General features: G+C 35.4%; 3 protein-coding genes across 4 annotated transcripts; 1 reads left to right on the top strand and 2 right to left on the bottom strand.

The window, feature by feature from the left end:
* Positions 1-1,434: 1,434 nt before the first annotated feature.
* LOC133851505 (histone-lysine N-methyltransferase EZA1) lies at positions 1,435-11,784 on the top strand. 2 transcript variants are annotated; one of them, XM_062287946.1, is made up of 17 exons: positions 1,435-1,576; positions 2,073-2,174; positions 3,120-3,391; positions 3,618-3,779; positions 4,219-4,303; positions 4,456-4,611; positions 4,738-4,785; positions 4,865-4,936; positions 5,845-6,488; positions 7,411-7,564; positions 8,259-8,479; positions 9,640-9,771; positions 10,099-10,186; positions 10,298-10,345; positions 10,426-10,554; positions 11,070-11,147; positions 11,220-11,784. In XM_062287946.1, exons 1-17 carry the CDS (start codon positions 1,538-1,540, stop codon positions 11,409-11,411), a joined length of 2,622 nt encoding a protein of 873 aa, XP_062143930.1. In that variant the 5' UTR covers positions 1,435-1,537; the 3' UTR covers positions 11,412-11,784. The 2 variants fall into 2 exon arrangements, with proteins under 2 accessions (XP_062143930.1, XP_062143931.1); XM_062287947.1 differs by lacking the exons at positions 1,435-1,576; positions 2,073-2,174 and having other exon boundaries at positions 3,251-3,391; positions 3,613-3,779.
* Positions 11,785-12,384: 600 nt separating this feature from the next.
* Positions 12,385-15,074, bottom strand: LOC133851688 (protein trichome birefringence-like 6). Its single transcript, XM_062288224.1, has 5 exons — positions 14,290-15,074; positions 14,010-14,202; positions 13,735-13,925; positions 13,284-13,442; positions 12,385-12,842 (listed from the first exon to the last, which is right to left on the bottom strand). The coding sequence occupies exons 1-5, from the start codon at positions 14,976-14,978 to the stop codon at positions 12,533-12,535; spliced, it is 1,542 nt and encodes a 513-aa protein (XP_062144208.1). The 5' UTR covers positions 14,979-15,074; the 3' UTR covers positions 12,385-12,532.
* A 3,054-nt stretch (positions 15,075-18,128) lies between these two features.
* Positions 18,129-21,476, bottom strand: LOC133851770 (uncharacterized). Its single transcript, XM_062288344.1, has 2 exons — positions 20,890-21,476; positions 18,129-18,786 (listed from the first exon to the last, which is right to left on the bottom strand). The coding sequence occupies exons 1-2, from the start codon at positions 21,317-21,319 to the stop codon at positions 18,239-18,241; spliced, it is 978 nt and encodes a 325-aa protein (XP_062144328.1). The 5' UTR covers positions 21,320-21,476; the 3' UTR covers positions 18,129-18,238.
* Positions 21,477-22,142: the final 666 nt, after the last annotated feature.

The raw sequence follows: 22,142 nt of genomic DNA on the forward strand, positions 1-22,142 counted from the left end.
AGCGGTTGGAGCCTTGTGAAGAGCTTATCAAGGGGCTCGTATCATCGAAGCATTCATCTTGACAAGAGGCCTTTACTAAGGGGCTCGTATTACCAAAGGGATCATCTTGTCGAGAGGCCTTTGTCGAGGGGCTCATATTACCGAATGACTCATCTTGCCAATTAAGGGGCCTTTACGGGAGGAGTTCGTTGTGGCGGCGGGGTTGCCAACAAGCGGGCTTATTCATGAGCAACATTACCCTTGGTCAAAGAGCTTGGTTGTCCGGTTATTAACAAGTTGCGGTGACGACGGAAAAGCTTTACCTTTGGAACCCAACAATGGATTCTTTCCAACAATAGACTTCAAGTCAAGCATCCCTTATTGGTTGAGAAAGATAACAACCAATCTTTGAGAATGGAAGTACAAGAAAAAAAGATGTGTCGCACTGGTGGGGTCGAAGGAAGGAAGTGATTGGCCCATTTCAAGAAGTTATTTCGAGATGTTATCTGAGAAGTCACTCCGAGAGACCCTCCGAGAGGCCACTCTGAGGGGCCACTCCAAGAGCTCCTGTGACCAGTAGATTATGAGTAGTTGGCGCATTAATGGCAAGAATCAAAGAAGGAAAGACGTGATTGCCCAGTTGGGAATTTATTTGTTGAAGATTTTATTTGATTGATTCCGTTCTTTAAATTAGGATTTTATTTGATTTCAATTTTCGTTTATTGTAGGAACTTCCTTAATGGGCTTAGTTTTCCTTTTGCTCAAAGCTTTCATCTTAGTATTAACACAAGCTTTCCTTTTGTCCCCAAGAGGTGGCTCAATCGGCCGGAGACTACGCCTTATGAAGCGGAGGTTACTAGTTCGAAACCCCCCTCTTTCTTGTGTGGACATGTCAAAAAAAAAAAAAAATGTATTAATACAATAATACCGGAGATAAAGCTGTGTAATGTAAATTTTACAATTCTGATAATGAATAATTGAGAAAATACTTCTTGTGTTTTTATCTTCTAAGCTGTGTAGCTTGTGTCCTTTAAATAATTGAAGACACATTTATTCTTTGCCTTTTATCCGGGTTATTTCTTACAATTTTTTTAAAATTATAAGTTTTTAAATTATGTGAATTTAGATCGTTTCATATATCAAATGACATGAAAAATACTAAATATTAAGAATGTGACAAAATTATAGATTTTCAAATTATATGAATTTAGGTCGCTTCATACATCAAACGACATAAAAAATACTATATATTAAAAATGTGATATGTTAATAATAAATATTGATTATATTTTTATCATATTATTACATTTTATGTCGTTAAAAATTTTAAACAAAAAATAATATTTTAATTTGACAAAAAAAAAAAAAACAACAAACAAACGCCTATTCAAAAGTCAATAAAAACCTTGGAATGATATCAAACGCATATCTCGATAGGCAACGCTATTCTCAACGTGTAGCCCACGTCACCGGGCTTCACACGTGTCGATCCCAATGTTAATTCTTTTTTTTTTTTTTCTCTCTCTCTTGCTCGCTGGAGTCGCAGAGCAGAGCTGCCATGGTGTCCAAAGGAAGCGACTCTTCGACGAAGCTCAGAGTCAGTCTCTCTCTCTCTCTCTCTCTCTCTCTCTCCTCTGTGTCTCTCCTCCGATCGTCGAATCCGCCAATTCCTGTAGTGCTTTTGATTCGTTTATTTACCGAAGCTTCTCTTATCAGTGTCACAATTAATTATCTTATTATTTGGATTTTTGGATCACAGATTTGATATCAAGTAGCTAAATTTCGTGAACTAAAATTTCGAAATTTTGTTTAGGAGTAGCGCTTTCATCATTATTCTCGTCGTACAAAAGCTCCGTTTGTTTGCCGAGAAATTATTTTTCTCTGCAGCCAAACGGGGCATTAGGGGAAGTTTAATCAAACTATTTAGAATTTAACAACAAACATTCAGCTCAAAATGAAATTATTGTTACATTTAACAACTTTTGAATTGTTTTGCCATAATTTCTCTTCAACCATACAGACACTTGCCAGGACAAAGTAAATTTATTGTGGTTTGATAAAAAGAAAAATTACTTTTATGTATGTATTGACAGAAATCAAGTGGAGAACAGTCAAGTGATGCTCTTGAAGACTTGTCGTATAAGATAAATCAGCTTAAGAAGCAAATTCAAGAGGAGAGAATTGTTTCGATCAAAGTAAGTCTCATTTTTCATGCTCTTTGAGACCAATGCAACTCTCAGTGTTACAGTCTCGTGTTTTTACTTGCTTGATTATATTTGTTGTTGTTGGTGGTGGTGGTGGTGGTGGTGGTGGTGGTGGTGGTGTTGGAGATAGTTTAGTCCATTTTCTACTAGCATTTGCACTGGTTGGAGCAAACCCAATTTATTTATTTTTTAAATAAAATAAATTAAAAAAAATCCATAGTTGTTCTTTGATATAGAAAAGTTAGTATCAAATTCGAAACTTTATCAAGTAGTATGCTAATTAACCAAAAGCTTAACTTTACCGATTTTTATATCTTATATGATTTATTTGAGTAGGGAGAATCATACATTTCTTTGGTTCTATGGCAATGTAAGTTCTCTATATGGTTCGGGGAATTCTTAGGCCCTGTCTGTTGTGCAAAGTATGACTCAGAGCCTGTTTGGGGTTGGGATTGCGTTAATGAGATTAAATAGTGCTTTTTGTATATAAAAGTTGTGCCTAGCAAAAATGGGTTCGATTGGTAAAAAATTTTAATTTTTTTTTTTTTTTTGTTAAGTAAAAAAATTTTAAAAAAACTTATTTGACTTTTGTTCTAAAAAAGCCCAAAACGCAAAATGAGGTTTTTTAAAAAAAAAAGCTCTTTTAGGCTTTTTTATAGACAAAAGCTTTATTTTCTAATGCAATCTCAAACAGGCTCTAAGTGTATTGCATTGGTGTTTATCCGTTGTTATATAAAGCAACCAAATAGCTCAGTTGGAATTGGGCCTTTGATTGTGAATTTTTGTGTGGAAATAGGTCTTGCTCTTTTTGACTATAATGACTACAAGTCTACAAGCATGTCATTGGATTTGGTTTTACATATCACTTAATCCACGAGGAGTGAGAAGAAGCCTGCCTAACTCCTTTTTGACTAAATCCTTTTATATCTTGCATAGGAAAAAATTGAGACGAATGGAAGGAAGCTAGAAAGTCACGTTTCTCAGGTCATATCAGTGACATCAAGAAAAGAGGCTTCATCCACAGAGAATGGGGTTGTTAAAATTCTTTCTTCAAGAATTGAACGTCCTCTCTGTAAGTTTAATGGATTTGCACAAGGTTTGGGAGATAAGGACTATTTTAATGGTCATGAAGTGGTACTGTCAACGAGTACCAAACTTCCACATGTTGAGAGGTTACCACCTTATACAACTTGGATATTTTTGGACAGGTATGGAGTTAAAAAAATTCCTCTATATATGGGTATACTGGATTGGACCTTTCACTGATATGTGTATGTTTAGTGCTCTTCTTTAAGACTTTCTTTTACCTCTTTGTAAAGAAGAAATCCGGAATCATATTGAGCACAGAATAAATATGTTTTCTTCTCTTGTTTTGTTTCATGGGAAGATTTTATTTCTGTTCCTCCTATCTTAAACTTGTTGCACACAGCACAGAAATCAGAGAATGGCTGACGACCAGTCAGTAGTTGGTAAGAGACGAATCTACTATGATCAACATGGTGGCGAAGCACTGGTCTGTAGTGACAGTGAGGATGACATTACAGAACCTGAGGAAGAGAAGCATGAATTTTCTGAGATTGAAGATCGCATTCTATGGTAAGTTCAAATGAGATGCTATACTTTGCAAAGGAGAAATGTTATTTCTAAACAGAAACCAGTATAGACTTTGGTGGTCCAACTCTTGTCAGAGGAAGATCTTGGCATTACATTGTTGTACAGAGCAGTTTATTCGCGTCCTGTTCTTGGAATTTACATTATTGATAATGACAATCCTTCTGAGGAGAAAATGATTTGAGCACAAGCATATATCAAAGTGATAATTGGGACAAAGAAAGGCATATAGTGATCGTCAAATATGTTTAAAGCTCGGTCCTATTTACTCTCTATGCTTGTGTATTCATCAAATTCCAACTTTATCTTATATGCCACGTTTGTATGAATTCAAAACTAAATTGAGGATCCAGTTCAAGGTTTTCATGGTCTCCGTACTACAAATATTTTTTCTTTTAAGTATGTTCTGTTTTGAATCTGGCAGGATGGCTTTTCAGGAGCATGGGCTCAGTGATGAAGTAGTAAATTTTGTGAGCCAGTTTATTGAAGGTACCACTTTGGAAATCCAGGTAATTTGGCTTAACATAAGACCTTGGTTATTGTGTTTTGGATGATAGTTTAAGTTTCTTGCTCCTTTATTTGGAAAATGATCAGCACTATGTGAATTTGTTGTGGTCATCTTTTCTATTGCTGAGTTCTGTTTTTGTGTTTTAAATTGCAGGAGCGGTATGAGACACTCAATGAGAAGTATCATGAGAAACATGACCTCAACTCTGAAGACTCTGGGGAGAGTGGATCTGATAAGGGCATATCTTTGGACAAGAGCCTCGGTGCTGCTTTAGATTCTTTTGATAACCTTTTCTGTCGCCGCTGTATGGTATGTGGTCTTAGACCATTTCTCGTCTTTATTCTTTTCTGAAGAGAATCATGAGTGTTGGAGTGTGTGATATAATCCTCGAATTGCTTCTACATATATGCTTATCTGCGTGCATCTATCCAACAGCTGTTTGACTGCCGCCTGCATGGCTGTTCTCAAGCATTAATCTATCCTGTAAGCAGCAGCATTGTTTATAGTTCTGAACTAAATCTGAATATTGCTTCATTATTTACTTGATGGCTTTTCTTGACAGACTGAAAAGCAGTCATTCTGGTCTGAACATGAAGGAGACTTGATTCCTTGCAGTACTCAGTGTTACCTTCAGGTATGGACTGCACTTGAGATGTTAGAAGACGTGATTTGATTTTTTTTTTCTTGCTTTATTTCTGGTCCTTTGCTATTCCATGCATGAGACACCTTAGTCCTCTGTGTGTGTGTGTGTGTGTGTGTGTGAGCGCGCGCGCGCGTGCTGATGTGGATGTTGGATAATGTTCATTTTACACTCAAGTAAATATGGCAGCCACATATTTACACTTGGTGCCTTCTTGAAGATGACTAGCATCTGGCTATAGGGGTTGTTTGTTAATGATACTTATCAGAAATAGAGAGGGAGGGAGGGAGGGAGTTCCCGGAGTCTCCGGAATAAAACAACATGCATTGGCAATTTGTTTTAAAATCTGGGAGGCCATGGTTATCAAGTTTACTTAGCACTATGGTCGCTGGCACTGATTAGGTGCAAATGTGTTCATGTATGTTTGTGTATCAATGAGACACATACTTTTTCTGCATATTATCCATTTTAATCTAAACCTCAAGAGGTAGCTCAATTGGCTGGGGACCACATCTCAAGAAGCGGAGGTCTCTATTTCGAATCTCCCATTTCCCCTGCTTTTGGGGCCAATTACTTATATATATAAGAAAAAAGAAAATCCATTTTTGTAAGTGCTTTTATTATTTACACAAAATTGTCACTTTTGCATAAATTTATTTTTTGTTTTGCTCATCTATGATAAATGACTGCCCTACTCAACTCAACAGATGGCTGACCACACAAACCCCTTCATCTTTTTCTTTCATTAAAATCCTCTTTATTCTCATAATCATATGTCATTCATGTTTTTCATACGGGTTTCTGCCACTCTTGCTTGTGAAGTTTGACTTTCATGTCACACATTCTTGCTGTTAAGAATTGTCAAAGGCTTGCTAGAAGTTTCAACTATTAATGCTTTGCAGAGGTTCAAAGGTACAACTTCAGATGACAGGGTTGGGACTCCTGTGTCCTGTAATGCTGGAGAGCCAGGTGCTCATGATAGTATGAACATTATACAGGATGAAAGATGCATTTCTGGAAAAATTGTACCTGTTGCTTCAGAAGCTGTTTGTGGTTCTGAAGCTGCTGCCTTGACTTCAGATACGTCTGTCACAGCAATAGACAACCAAAGTATGGGGAAGCGCAAGGTCATGAAGCACACTGATATAGCGCTACATAACTCAACATTGCTTTCTGATGATTTCCAGGGTTCCAGTAAGAAACAGAAGAAATTATCAGCTTTGGATGTAGAAATTGTAGGTAGTGAAGTTACACCAGCTCTGGATTGCACTTCAAGTGACAATAGTGAAAGCCAAACAAACCCCAAATACTCTCCGAAAGAACCTTCTGAACATACTTCAAGAGAATTTGTCAGTTCTGTTAGCGCTTCCCATGATAGGTCTGAGGAAAATATCAGAGATGGACCAAAAGACACCAGAGAAGTGCCTGAATTGAAGCACTCATCTAATCCCATAGTAAGAAGAGTTGAGGAGTTATGTGGTTCTGAGTGGAAACCTATTGAGAAAGAACTGTATTTAAAGGGTATAGAGATGTTTGGAAGAAACAGGTATGGGGCCTTTTGCTTTGCATTCTTTTTACAATTTGCTTGTGTCTAATAATGATATAGAATAAGGATCTTAATAGTCTCTTTCTTTGGTATCGATGACTGCCATTTGAGTCACTTGGAAAAAAAAGTGCAATGTCATAGAGAAGAACTCGGGGATAGCATCCAATTCAGTTTCCAAGGGTGCTTATTTATGTTTGAAATTTCCAGCTTTTTTTTAATCAATATGAAGTCAGACTTTCATTGGTATGTTCGGTTTCTTAGAATGGCTTGTTTATTTATGTCTGTCCATTACTGAAATAAGTGTCCTTTTTAATTTTCTAAAGTAATGACAAGTTAATGTCAGTGTTTTACATTAACTTGATAGGATAATTTTGGTGTGTGATAAGTGCCACTTTATCACCTGCCTATACAACAACTACATAAAACATAATACTTGGTTGAGCAGTGGGTTCTATGATGCATTTCTTATTTAGGAAGTATGTCAGTCGCATATGAAGCATGCTTCCCTTAGTTGATTGTCATTTCTGTGGATGGAACAAAAAAATTTGAGAGAGGGAGAGAAAATAATGGCTAGACAAATGAGAAATGAATAAGTGGCTTGAATTTGAAAGAAAACAAATGTTTATACAGAGCCAGATATTCCAGTCTGGTTCATCTAATAACTTTTCTGTTCTTTTTTTTTACAATTATACCCTCAGATAACACATTTAAAAAAAAAAAAAAAAAAAATCCATATCCATGGCCAGCCATGGAGGTTGACTGGCCATGAAAGGAGGACATTTAATAGATCAAAGACAAATATAATGTAATATGCTTGTACTGTTTTTTTCTTGTAGATGTCTGACTTAATACATTGGATTTAAATTTTCTTGCAATGTGGATATTCTTCATTTGCGCTTAATGTAGGATTCATGCTTTGCAGTTGCCTCATAGCCAGGAACTTACTTTCTGGCTTAAGGACTTGCATAGAAGTATCCAGTTACATGCATGATGGGGGGGCTTCCATGCTGCACAGATCCCTGGTTGTGCCAAATTCGATTACGGAAGACAATGGGAAAGCTGATACGGAATTTACTGTAAGCATTCCAATTCTTTTTTCCTTTTGATTTTTTGTAGCTCCATTGAGATTCAAACCAGGTTGTGGAATCACTACCTTACTAGTTGAGCGCAGGGGTTGTTCTTCCCCCTTCATATCGAGCTTGTTTTGTAAATGTATTCTTATTGACTGATGAGAAATAAGGTATAATGGTTACCCTACAGATGGCCATTGTTTGTGAGTTACTCATGTATCTTCAACATTCTTAAATTTCTTAAGCACAAAGGGTTGACTATGCACGACTGTAAGCCTACACCTATCAAGATTCAACCATTTGAATTAACAATTTTTCCAATTAATCATATTACCAAACGTAGCATGACTAATTTGACCAAGGAGTTCCATGTGCTTCAACTGACTGAAAACTGTAGTAACTATTATTTCGCTACAGCAGTATGGGATTTACTTACTGTAAATTAGCCCATACACCTTATGAGTGGAAGAATCATCTGGAGCAATATGTTGCCCCCAAAAATAGAATGGATAACAGGTGATCGAACTGACATGGTTGCTGCAAGTTATCTTTTGACTTTTGATATTTTTATTCAGCAATTGCTTGTTAACCTATTAGCATTAGTTACCGTTTATTTTTTAGAGGCTGTGGGCATTGTGGCCATTAGCTAGATCTGCAACATAGAGCCTTCATTTCTTTTATTTGTATTCTCTTGTGTTAGGACCAAGAGATGCCAGCAAGATCACGGCTGCTTCGTAGAAGGGGGAAAACACGGAAGTTTAAGTATTCTTGGAAATCTGCTGGCCACCCATCAATTTGGAAAAGAATTGCCGATGGGAAAAACCAGTCTTCTAAGCAATATTCCCCATGTGGATGCCAGTCCATGTGTGGAAAGCAATGCCCTTGTCTAGATAATGGAACTTGCTGTGAAAAATATTGCGGGTATGTTGATTTTTTTTTTAAAAAAAAAAATATATGTATATCGCTGTTGAAGTTGTGAAAATGTTTTCATTTTTATCAAGGTCAATAAACATTCCAGCCAAAATTTAAGATATGTTGTATAAAAGGTGCCAGGTAGCCTGCTGGTAAACTAACCAAAAAAAAAAAAAACCAAAGCCTGCTTGTGAAGTCACTAGAGGTTCTTCCATATAATTGTAAAACATGTGTTTTAGATCTCTTCTCCGCTCCTTGCTAGGCTTTTCTTTTGTATACTTCCTGTATACTTGGATTGCGCTTGTTAAAGTATTAATTAAATTATTAAATTTAACACTTTCTAAAAGCTTAAACTTTTAAGACAAGTGATGATTTAACATGGTATTAGAGCAAAGGTCTTAAGTTTGAACCTTAACTGTCATTTACATTCCATTTCAATTAAATATTTCACGTGTTAGGTCTCACCTATTAAAAAGAGAGTTTGAGCCCATACATGAGGGGGAGTGTTGAAGTATTAATTAAATTATTAAATTTACCTCTTTTTATCAGCTTAAACTTTTAGGATAAGTAGTGATTTAACATGTGAAAGTATTGGCTAAATAATTAAATTTATCTCTTCCTATCAACTTAAACTTTCGGGATAAGTGGTGATTTAATAGGAAAATGTAAATTTAATCATTTAATCAATACTTTAACAGCACATTTATGCTTTTAATGAATTTGCGATTACCTATAAAAAAATAAAATAAAAAAAAGGTCCACCGCAGCAAGCTACACATGTTTTATAAGTTGTTTGGAAGCACCCACAGGTACACGATGGCATTTGTAGATTTCCATGTGAATTAACAAGATGGTTGTTCCAAATAAAATGTAGAAAACAAATTAGCTTAGCCCTTGGACCGAACAAAATTACTGATATGCCTTGGGGTGGTCAAACAGATATCCTGCAGCGCACATCAAGTAGAATTTTTATGCTGGAGTTTTTTTTTTTAAAGTAAATCATTTTGTGCTTATTAAAAAATTAATTAGTTGCATTTGGTTACAAATTAAACATGATATGTGAATCATTTGCTTGGATTTTTTTTTTCCTCTGCTTGCTGAAAGTTTCGCTAGTTGCATATTATGAACCTGAAAAATGAATTGAAATAGAATTTGTATACATGTTTCAGGTGCTCAAAGAGTTGCAAAAATCGGTTCAGGGGATGCCATTGTGCAAAAAGTCAATGCAGAAGTCGTCAATGCCCTTGCTTTGCTGCTGGACGTGAGTGTGACCCAGATGTTTGCCGAAATTGCTGGGTTAGGTAATGAGTTTCATATATTTGATGCAAATACTTCACAGACGCTGGATAAACTTCATCTTATTGATTGGTCTTCCCTTATTTATGAGGCATCTTATTTCTTTTATTTTTTGGTATCTTTTCTTTTTGTTTGCAATTTTTTCTGTCTTTAACAGTTGCCGGTTTTGATGAGTTTCTTATAGATCACTTTTACTTTTAACAATTGTAAATTGAAGTACATAAGATATAGGTTTTGTAACAACTGTTTCTGGTTTTGTGTAAATTTTAGTATCATTTTATGTTGTTCCTTATATCTCTAGCGGTGCTTTTAAAATCACATACATGATGCAGTTGTGGAGATGGTTTATTGGGTGAGCCACCCAGTCGTGGAGACGGCCAATGTGGAAACATGAGGCTCTTTCTAAGGCAGCAACAGAGAGTGAGTGGTTCCTAGTGTTTAGAACCAAATTGATAGTGTGCCCATCAAAATGATTAAAACAATTGCGAATTTACCATAACGTTTGTTTTTTCTCTCCTTTATGATCGCCAGATTCTCTTGGCGAAGTCTGACGTTGCTGGATGGGGGGCCTTTTTGAAGGTTAGAAGATGAATTGTTTTTTGCTTCCTAATAATTTTCAGCCAAGTCTCCTCCCTGAATTTTGGATGATATGATTGCAGAACCCTGTGAACAAAAATGACTATCTTGGAGAGTATACTGGTGAATTGATCTCCCATAGAGAAGCAGATAAGCGGGGTAAAATCTATGATCGCGCAAACTCATCATTCCTTTTTGACTTGAATGATCAGGTAAGTGATCTTCATTGTTTATTATCTCCATGATTCTTTAAAAATTTGAGGTGTCAGGCGTGCATCATAACAAGTTAAAGGTTACCAGCCCTTTTCACTTGATCAACAGATTGGAGACTTTTTGTTCTTGTTGAATATCATTTTCAACAGAAAATCACTTCATTAGAAAAGTTTTGATGCAGGCTTTTAGATAAACATGTGCATTTCATTAGGCCTTTTTTTTTTTCAAATCAATAAATAAGATAGGGGTCTACAAAAGGAAATATTTTATATCATAATACAGCATATAATTGGAGTTATGTGCCTGAGGGATGCCCCTTATACAACAAACAACTTAGCTTTGAATGAAAATTCAAGCGCTTCCCTCTTTCTCCAATTCCTGCTTTCCCTGTTTGCTTCTCTTGGTGTCTTTTACTTAAACTTGCCTTCATAGCAAAATAATATACGCTGTAGCTCCATCTCTTAGTGTCATAGAATGCCTCAAATCTCAAAGCATCTAGCTCTTTTGTTCACAGTTTGTCCTTGATGCTTACCGCAAAGGAGACAAGCTGAAATTCGCAAACCACTCATCAAACCCTAATTGCTATGCGAAGGTAATGCGACTTTGTTTAACTTCCCTGATGAATTAGTTCTTGCCGGTTGAACTAATACATTTGCTTGTACAGGTAATGCTGGTTGCCGGAGATCATCGAGTAGGCATTTTTGCCAAGGAGCATATTGAAGCTAGTGAGGAGCTTTTCTATGATTATCGTTACGGGCCGGATCAAGCACCCGCATGGGCTCGAAAACCGGAGGGTTCCAAGAGAGATGATTCATCACTCTCGCAAGGCAGAGCAAAGAAACACCAATCTCATTAGACATTCGCCCTGGCTCAGGATGTACATACTAGTGGCCCATTTTTCTGGCTACCCCCGGAGGATTTTTTTTTTAATCCATCACCTCTACTAGAAAAGATATAATAAATATTGAACAAAAAGATTTTATAGTAATAATGTCAAATCATTGTGATTGTATGGGAAATAAGCTAGAAATTCTTCTAATACTTCAAAACTATAATAGGCAATAAGTAGAGGAGTTCGACAATGCTGCTGGAGGCTGCATGCATGCATCGTTGTTAATTTGATAATGTAAATTGTTTTCTTTGCCATATAAAGTTGTTTATGAATTTATGCCGTTTAGGCGTTTACTAAGATTTGAATTGTTGTGATATTTCAAGATTGATTTTTTTTTTTCTTTCTTTCTTTCTTTTCTGAAGTAATTTTAAGACTTGAATTGCAGTCAATGATAGGTGGACAAGGGTAATATATTTCCTCATATTCGTAGAAAATTCATTCAATTTAGTTTATTAAACTAACATCGGTCTTCTAACCTTTTAACATGGGAGAATCACATTCATTTTTAACAAGATTAATAGAACATGTGATTCTCTATACACTTTTAAAAATGCAAGTAATGATCATTTGTTTTAAGAATATATGTTGATTTAATAAACTACATTTGAAGAATTTTCTCTTAACAAAGTTTGAAGGAAAGAAAAAATATATATATATAACATTCTCTCTCCTCTTAAAGAAAGAAAAAAATCCTTGAAAATGAATATTTAAATAGAATAATAAGAGTTTTAGTACAAATAGAATAATAAGATTTGATAGCTAAAATAGTGGATCGGATCTAAAGTACTTTGAAAATGCTTTAAAAAAATAAATAGTTAAAATAGAGAAAAATCATTTTTTAGTTAAAATAGAGAATAAATTTGCTTTGCCGAATGTTAATGCTCTCAATTAGTAATAACAAGAAGGATCGAAGTATTTTCTTTGTTCCAATGACATGAACCTCAATAAGTGAGAATAATATTTGTATTTGTACATCTCCCAAAAAAATGAAAAAATAAAATATACAAGCCAGCCTAAATCAAACAGGCGTTAAATATAAAAAGAAAAATAAAAAGAAAAAAAAAAAGAAAAAGAAAAAGGATTTTCTATCGTTGAGACTGCAAAAGAAAATACAAAATCTCGTTCCATGTATCGGGAACGCCAGGAAGACACCAATGACTACAATCTTGAATGGTTGAAGAAGAGCGCTTCCCTGATTTTCCTCCATATATGGATGGATGCCCATCTATCCTATAACTTGACAAATCAGTAATATTCAAGAAAGTAACAGGAGTCTTCATCTGCTTTATGACCTGCTCTACAATAATATTCTTCTCAGTGTAACTGATGCTTGAAGTTTCGTTGAGGGGTTGAGTAGCTTCCAGGCAATGCCCACCTGAATTCCACTGCCCTCCCCTATTCATTACATCACACACTACTCAGCATCCGGCATGAATGAAGAGATTCAAAAACTAATGATGGCAATTCATGTTCACGTGTTAGGTTCGGATCGTGTCGATTGTCGAGACACAACTATAAAACTATAAAGATTAACTCTAATCCGACTCATTTAATTAAATGGGGTTAGACTTCTCAACTTTAATCCGCTAATTTCGTATTGGGTTTATGTCGGGTTCGTGGTTCGTGTCACAAATTGTCAATCCTAATGTCGGATTCAAATTGTGTCGAGACATGAGGATGTGACTATATCAACCCCAATCCAACCCATTTAATTAAACGGGTCAGACTCTTCAATCTTAACCTGCTAATTTCGTGTTAGGTTCGTGAGTTTTGTCAAAAATTGCCAGTCCCATAAAAAACCAGCATCAATATCAATGACAGTGTATCAGGGCAAACCTGAAATGGGAAGGTGATGAACTTCGAAAGAAAACTTGGGTTTTTCTGGGATTGACGCGCCTATCAACCCATGATGCCCAAGTCATCAGAGCTCTTCTGAAAGCCGTTGAAACATCAAGCCGGGGATGAACTTGGTTCCCTTCCTGGTAGTAATTGATCCTGTTATGAGACTAGCAGAGGTTACAAACAATAACAGAACATGAAAAACCAGCATCCTAAACATTACACATGCAAATTATTACAACTTAGTCCAGCAAACAAACAACAAATTAAACACTTCCATTACAAGAAATTTAGTACAAGTTCACTATAGTTAAAACATCCTTAAAAGCTGAATATACATGAAAATCATGTAAACAATGAAGCATAGCTATGCTTTCTCCCAAAACTTCTATATAAGTTTTTATGGTTTTCAAACAGTAAAGGTTGAATCTCTAAAGGCTGCATTTACCCTGCTTTTGTCTTGTAATGTGACCACCAATGTGCAGTATTGAAAACCAAAATATCAGCACCTCTCCATCTTGATGTGCCGCGATCGATGCTATCAATTCGCAAGGTCTGAACCCGCTTCTGACCTACTCTGGCCTTGCTCTCATGAACTAGATAATGTGTCACATAGTATTCAACTGTACACTTATAATCCTGCAAAAACAACCTCAAACTCAAACACTCGAAATTACCACAAACAAAAAGGTCGGAAAGCCAAGAACAGTACTGCAGAATTACCACAAATTTGAAACTATAATTTCCCTTCTCTTTGGTAATTCTCCTCCCATGGATCTCATAAACCCTCTTTGGATCTCTAATAGCTCCCATTAACATACACAGCATGGATTCCCATTGATTCCTATTGATTGAATCTCCCACAAAAACTAGTCTTTTCCCTCTGATCGATTCCAGCATTTTCGTTGCATTAAACCTATAGTACAGCCCAACATCAGGAACTCACTACATCTAAATTGCATTTGCAGTAAAGACTGAAAAGTAATAAGCAAGGAAGTATTACCTTGGAATCTCACAATCTTGTGGTTGCCATCTCCACTTCATGTAGTTCTTGTCCATTCTTCCATTACGCTTGCAATTGAAACCTTCATCTATGAAAGGACACGAACCATTTGTATATAAAGGATAGCTCTCATCATAAACCCACCTCCCATTTGTTAAATCACAATCTTTTACTCTCCTCTGTTCAACCTTCTCACTATTTGAAACTTCAATTTTCTCGGATGAAGTTGCACGAATCCTCTTATCCGCACCCCTCTTACTACTTGGAAGTTCAATTTTCTCAGACGAAGTCTCAGGTACACTCTCATGCATTCTTAACAAATCACCTTTGCCTCCTCCATCTACTGGAACTCCAGGCCCATCTTCCTTTCTCCGTAGCCCACCAAAAACTGAAATCGAAGCGAACCCAGAAACATTTTCGAGTCTCCTATAGTGGGCATCAATCGACTTTTTCTCACCAGTTGCTGAAAAATTTCCACCGGAAGTAGATAATGTCTGAACAGTTACTGATCTGAGACCCAAACGGAGGGACGATTCATTGAACCGGAAAAGGGTCTCTTGGCGAACTGAAGGTGTGGATTTGATGACCCAGATAGTAAAGAAGGTGAAGAAGACGACAGAGGAAGTGATTGTGAAGGAAAATACCAGTAGTCTTGTGGGTTTCAAGGAGAAACTTCTCTGCTTCTCCATCTATGCTTGGGCGTCAAGACTGAGATGAACGCTTTAACCAAAGAGTCAAAGACAGACAGTACAGAGTTGGTGGCCTCAAGGACTCATGCATTTCCATTAAAAAAAATTCAAGAACAAGCATTACGTGGCATGTGACGGGGTATTAACTGTTTGCAGCAGGAAGACGCAGGCAGGGGTGACGGGAAAGTAACGCTAACTTTATTTACCAAAACTGCCCTCCAGGTTTTTCTGATCTTCATTTTTTTTTTTTTTTTTTAAATCTAATAATGCATTTCCCTTATTCATGTTGCTTATATATATATATATACTTTGGTATAGTATTTTTCTGCATTTTTTTATTTTCTCATCTATTTTTCTATTTGAAATTTCTGTGAAAATAAATAAATAAAAATTTACCTCTTTTTTTTTTTTTTTTCCATGAAATCTGCATTCGTTACAAACTTCAAACGCAGAGAACATCTATAACGTTTTTTAAATTTAGGATTCAAGTTGGAATTGAGTTCGCTTCAGAACAAGGTTGTTGCTTTATTTTTGGGTATTCCTTATTTTATTGGATTAGATTGGACTTTAATTAGCATCAAAGCATTTGTTAATAGCTTTTCTAAGTTTTTAGAACAACTAAAAAGTCCTTTTAAAGCACCTTGCTTTGTGGTCTAAGAAGATTCCTGATTTTCCAAATCTTAATCCAACAGGTTTATTTCTGTTTTTTATTTTTTTTATTAAGTATTTCTGTTTTAGATGGATGCTTGCTTTGCCATTTTCTAAAACCAAAAAAAAAAAAAAAAAGAAGAAGAAAAGAAAAGATGAATGATCTCTCTATCAAAGTTGCCTATGCTATTATTACCCTTTTGCCCAAAATAATCTCATAATTCTCTTTGTTCAATTTTTATTACCAATTAATTTACAAGATAAAATGACAATATGGTGTTGCCTTTGCTTCTCCTGCAATTGATGTTACCAATTAGAAGGGATGAGACTCTTAAATCATAATTTTTTTCAAAAGTTTAATTTGATAGGAATATGTAAATTTAATTACTAATTAATATTTTAACATTACATCTCACGTGTGGACTCAAACTATTTTTTAATAAATAAGACTCAACTAGTGAAATATTTTTTAATAAAAAAAAAAATTAATTATTTAATCTATATTTTAACAGTTATAACAAATTTTCAAGAACCAGACTTTACCCCGGATGGATAATAATGTCGACATCTGTGACCGAATCTTAATTTTATTTATTTATTTATTTGGTACTCATTCGAGGCAGAGTTGAGAACTTAAGACTGGACGTGAGTATTATAATTTATAATGCTGAAGGTGTGCATTAATAAATAAAATTTGGATGGGATTTAACGTGCCACCCCTGACCTGTTCAGTGTTGGAATATATATATATATATATTATGATGTGACTTTGCCTGCGCTCCTTGTCATGCACCTTTTTATTTTGTTGAAAAATAAATTTTTTGAATTGAATTGAATTTATTAAATTAATGTCTTTATATATATATTAAAATGTATATAAGAATAATATAGTATAAAGACAGATATTATTTCGATAGACAAAATTTAAGATTGTTTTATCAACTCAATTTGAAAAAAAAACTCTTCATTAACTGAACAAAGATAAAGTACGGGTTACACGCTACACAGTTGTCGTTTCCAAAAAATGCGGTTCCAGGATTACGTTATGGTGCGTCGTCAGGATCAAAGCCAGCGCAAATGCGGTGGCGGCTTATACGTGTGTCTGTTCTGTGCGCGTTCTTGGGTTTGGTGTGCCCTATGTGTACGTGGGTTTATGTGCGCGCTTGTCTCGGAATCTAATAATATTATAGGGTTTGGTTCGTCTGAATTATAAATTGTTTTCTGTCATATTAAACTATTAAAGTGAATTGAATGGTTTTTTTTCTCTTTTTTTTTTTTTTTTTTTTTTTTTTTTTTTTTTATGTCGTTAGCTGTTTTTACACTAATTGTACAACAATGCTGACGTGTAAGTGAGTTTTTCTTTCTCCTAATGTTATCCATCATTTTAATATATATATATATAGAGAAATGATTTCTACACTCATTTCTCACGACAGCCCCATAACAAGCTGACGTGGCTGGTAATATTTTATTATTATTTTTCTTTTCTTTTCTTTTTTTTTTTGTAAAAAAATAATAAAATATTACCAGCCACGTCAACTTGTTGTGGGGCTGTTGTGAGAAATGGGTGTAGAGATCATTTCTCATATATATATATATATATATATATATATATATATATATATATTAAAATTAAAATTCACTTACATGTCAGTATTATTGTACAATTGTTGTGTAAAAGTTATTCAGTTAACAAATCTTCAAAGAAATAATTTACTCCACAGAGTCAAATTCTATTAAAATATTTGACAGATTTTGTTAGGTGTCACGTCAGCATAAAAATAAAAAAATAAAAAAAAGACACATGTCACTCTTTATAAAAAAAAAAATATATAAATATATTAAATATATATAACTAGGGGTGGCCACGTGCCACTTCCAAAGATTATCTTCTCTAAATTAAACTTTAGAATAAATAGAGTGATCTTACGGTTTTTACTAAAGTTTCTTAGAATATGACGGGATAGCCTGCATGGCATTTGTTACGTTAATCATTAAAAGATGAACTCACACGTGACAGGCTATATGGCCTATCTCATATTTACAAACTAATTTAACCGTTTGAATAACACTAATCAGTTATCACGTTAGTCGCTAAAATATAAATTGTCACATTACAATTCACGTGACATTCATTTTTATAAAATGTAGACTAACATGTGGTATACCCAATTACCGAGAGCCCTTTGGGCCCTCCAAGTTAGAAACCCAAGTACCGAGGGTCCTTCAGGCTCTCGAAGTTAGAAGAAACTAGTTGGACGGTTGGACCAGACCAATGTTGTGCCTCGACCCATGCAGCCCTTCAAGGTTAGCGTAGGAGACAGTGCAAAAAGAGGCCTAATTAGAGGTAGACCAGGACCAGCCCAACCAATATTATACACCAATTCAGGGTCTAGTAGAGACTTGAGTCCCTAAAGTCTAGGCCATTTCCCTCCAGATAAACAATCAATCACTTGTGCACGAAGCATAAAATTGGAAGGAATTGACTGAAAAATAAAAATAAAAAAACAGAAAAATGTTAATTACTGATAGATTCAAAAATCCAAAAATCCGAAAACAACACAATACTCCTACATCTATTTTTGATATTAAACGGCTTCAATCTTCCCATTTCAAGCAGAAAAGACAGCCTCGATAATAGCATGCTGCTTCTTAGGGTATCCCATACCGAGCAAGTGACTGAGATACACCCTCCCATCCTTCACGGTTGCTGCTGTGGCCAAACGATGCCTTGGCCCAGAGAATTTTGCCACAACAGAAGCCGTCTTCCACCCATCGGAGCTCTCCACCAATCTCCCAGAAGGGTTCCCTGCAACTACAAGCTTAGTTGCAGAGATCAACTCCAAACCATCTCCAAATGTCAGCGGCCCCCCGACGACATCTATTACCTTAACTTCGTCTCCCTTCGATATATCAATCTTAAACAAACTACCACTGAATGTATGAATTACAATCAGAAAACCATCCGGATGGTAAACAATTCCATTGAGTCCAACAATGGTTTTGTACCACTCCTTTGGAGTGAAAAGTGGGCTTCTAATCACTGATATGAACTTCCCATCAACCCCAACTTTCCATAGTTTATTAGCTTTTGCATCAGTAACATATGCATTACCTTCTGCATCCACTGCTATATCATCCGCAAAAGATTTCTCATCACCTACTCCATCAAAACATTGTAAATTATGAGAAAATAATATAATAATATCTGACAGAAAATCGTGAGCTGTAGATCCCACCCTTATAGTGAGGACTGCATACATACATTATTTAATCATGTCATGCAAATGGCATGTTCATGTAAGAATAATAATTAAAAGTATTCATTTTTTATTAGTTTGAACTTTTGAGATATGTGGTAATTTAACATAGTATCAGAACAAAGGTCATGAGTTCGACAAATCTTGTCTCCATCAAGTCACCACATTTTCAGTGTTGTGAATCACTTATTAAAAGGAAGATTGATCCTGTACGTGATAGAATATTAATTAAATAATTAAATCAATCATTTTCTATTAGCTTAAGCTTTTAGAATAAGTGGTGATTTACCAGTTCCTAGTAATTTACTTGTAAAGTTCATTTTTCAACCATTATTGCAGTGGCATGGTTATTCGGTTTCATAATATTTAGACTAACCATACAAATTAGAGAAAAACAATTTGGCTAAACAATTGAATGGTGAAAAAAAATTAAAAAAATCCCTATTGTTGCCCACAAAATTCCTCTGCACCCATATACCAATTAATTATTATTTTTTGTTATTATTTTTTGGATGAATTAAAAGCTTTATAAACCAAATACAATGGTACACATATATCAATTTTCATATTCAAGATATTTGAATGGCCAGAATGCCACACAAATCAAAGAACCTTAAAAATCATACAAATGAATGTGTCAAAGTAATAAACTGACATCTGTCTTCTTTCAAATTGAGTCAGAGAAAATTCTTCTAACTTAATCTATTAAACTGACATCTGTTTTCATTAGACCAATACGGAATGAACACAACAAGGAATACTACTAAAAAAGAAAAGCCCGACCCATCAAAAATTGGATTCATATGGTGATTGTAGGGTAGGATGATTCACGGACGAAATAGAAATATAATATATATAGTTTACGTACCATAATCATATTTGACCTTAGAGTAATAGCTTTACAATACATTATTCATATTTTTATTTCATAGGCTATGTCCGTGTTGACTTCTGAGTCATTCAGAATAACTACCTCACCTACCGTTTCGATTTTCTTACCAATATATATGATTAATCATTATCACTAAAATATAAAACTATTATAATAATCTGAAAAAAAAAAAAATTCCAACTCACGGAGATTTCAAGAATTCTACAAATTGGGTTAGATGAAATTTTTTCATCACAGTATATTATATTGACAAATATCCTATTAATCCTATTAAAAATAGAATAGAAGAATTTTACGTGCTTTGTTAATTTTATAAAAAAATACGTATAATAAATTAATAATCACATATTCTAAAGACAGAATAAAAGTTAAGAGTAATGTTATATATCACATTTTTATCTCATAATTAATCTACAATATTGACGTAAAAGTCCCGACCAACTCTTAAATTTTATTTTTTAACAATAACAGAAATTGGTTAGGACTGTCACGTCAGCATTTAAGATAATTGTAAGATAAAAATATAATTATAACATTACTCTTTTAATAAACTAAGGCAATAAAGTTGTTACCACACGAAAGAAAGAGAAATGTTATTTAGCATTCTACCGGCATTCTAAATTGACGTGACATGCTCAAATGTTTAATCAAATCTTGAATTATTTCTTTTTAATTAAGACCGATCTAAAAATGTATTGAGCATACAATGTCAATTGAGAATATTAGAAGAAGAGATTTGATTCTTGTACAACACCAATATAATAACTGTACAACAACCCTTCACATGAGGGTGGCCCCAGTATCTTGTGAGGGATTGTTATACAGTTGTTATATTGGTGTTGTAAATCTAACATTTTCCTATTGAGAGAATGCTAAATAACATGTATCCAAAAGTAATATTTCTCTAACAAATGTACCTCGTACGAGGTATTAAATATAAAATTTTGATCCATGTCCTGCAAGTACACAACTTCAAGACATGTTGGGGTGAAACCCACACAATGTAGGCTTCATATGTGAGCTCCACCCCAATATGTCTCGAAAATGTGCACTTGTTATAATTCTAGCATTACCCTTAAACATAAGAGATGTGGAGTTTCGAACTAATTACTTGGACCAACGAGGTGGGTGAGAAACAAGCGCTTCCACGTGGACAAATCATAGGCGGCCAGCGCATTGTACCGGTTCCCAATTACATCGGAGACGGCCACCAGGCACCGGTTTCTCGGCCCATCAACGAGGAGCCCGAGGGACGCGTTTCCGGCCAAGTCAACGTCCTTGACGAGCGTGACCTCCTCGAGGACGGTATCGGCGGAGTCCTGGTCAGGGACAGAGACCTGGCCCACACCACCCTCGAGGAAGGAGACGAGGAATCGACGGTTGAGATCGTCCCACTTGGCGCACTCGCGGAACCAGCCGGAGCTGTGGTAGCGGTAGACGTGGGTTGAGGGCTTCGCGAGCTCCAGTGAGATGAGGTAGGCGATGGGTATCGCTGAGAGGAGGAAGACGAGGAACAGAGTTTTGGCGGAGCACACGGCCATGGCACACACAAACAGAGAGAGTAATATACTAATATGGGTGTCTGTGCTTGTGTCTTATAGGAAGGAATGTGGGTGAAGAGTGGGAAGTTGGTATGCGACTGTGAGGAATGTGAATGGGTGAGGGGTTGGAGATTCTCTTTTGGACTTTTTCTAGCTTGTTCATTTATAGATGAACTTTTCTTGGTATGTGATCAATGCTATTTATATATAGAAATATCTTTATTTATATATTTACTGCAAAATTATTTTTTATTTTATTTTTTATTTTTTCTGTAAGTACAACATTTATTAAAAAAAAATGAGAAGTGTTATAAAAATATTCATTATACACCCGCCCTCTCATGCGAGGTGGAGCTCATGTGAGGTGGATCACACTCCTTGTGAGAGGGTGAGTGTGTGTGTAATGAGTTTTTTTTATCTTTTTCCTTAAAAAAGTAAAGAGTTGCAAAAGAAAAAAAGGATGGGTGAGCTCCCAACAACAAACCAAATCAAAAGAAATAATGCTGAAAAAGGAAACACAAATCAGAAAATGGGTTCTGAAATGACCCCAAATGGATCAAAGATAGCTCGATCCTATGTATCTTGGGCAAAAGCTAAGAAATAGGCCGCATAAAGCGTTAAAGGCACCAAAAGAGGGGAAGGTAGTGGCATGACTCCCATGGAACCCTTCAACGCTACCCAAAGCCCCAATGAAAGCGGACTCGGGCGGGGCATAGACCTTCAACCTTATTCGAATGGGTAGGGGCATGACCTTCGCGAAACCCTTTGATTATACTCAAAAACTCCCAAAAAAAAAAAAAAAAAAAAAAAAAGGGATACAGGT

This window comes from Alnus glutinosa, chromosome 12 (genome assembly GCF_958979055.1).
Source record: "Alnus glutinosa chromosome 12, dhAlnGlut1.1, whole genome shotgun sequence".
Taxonomy (NCBI): Eukaryota; Viridiplantae; Streptophyta; class Magnoliopsida; order Fagales; family Betulaceae; genus Alnus; species Alnus glutinosa.

Coding starts and splice junctions, on each gene's coding strand:
- LOC133851688 (XM_062288224.1), bottom strand. CDS start 14,978: ATGGAGAAGCAGAGAAGTTTCTCCTTGAAACCCACAAGACTACTGGTA. Junction 14,203..14,289: donor CAAGATTGTGAGATTCCAAG/GTAATACTTCCT, acceptor GCTGTACTATAG/GTTTAATGCAACGAAAATGC. Junction 13,443..13,734: donor CATTACAAGACAAAAGCAGG/GTAAATGCAGCC, acceptor GTCTCATAACAG/GATCAATTACTACCAGGAAG.
- LOC133851770 (XM_062288344.1), bottom strand. CDS start 21,319: ATGGCCGTGTGCTCCGCCAAAACTCTGTTCCTCGTCTTCCTCCTCTCA. Junction 18,787..20,889: donor CACCCACCTCGTTGGTCCAA/GTAATTAGTTCG, acceptor TTGATGGAGTAG/GTGATGAGAAATCTTTTGCG.
- LOC133851505 (XM_062287946.1), top strand. CDS start 1,538: ATGGTGTCCAAAGGAAGCGACTCTTCGACGAAGCTCAGA. Junction 1,577..2,072: donor ACTCTTCGACGAAGCTCAGA/GTCAGTCTCTCT, acceptor ATGTATTGACAG/AAATCAAGTGGAGAACAGTC. Junction 10,346..10,425: donor GATGGGGGGCCTTTTTGAAG/GTTAGAAGATGA, acceptor ATATGATTGCAG/AACCCTGTGAACAAAAATGA.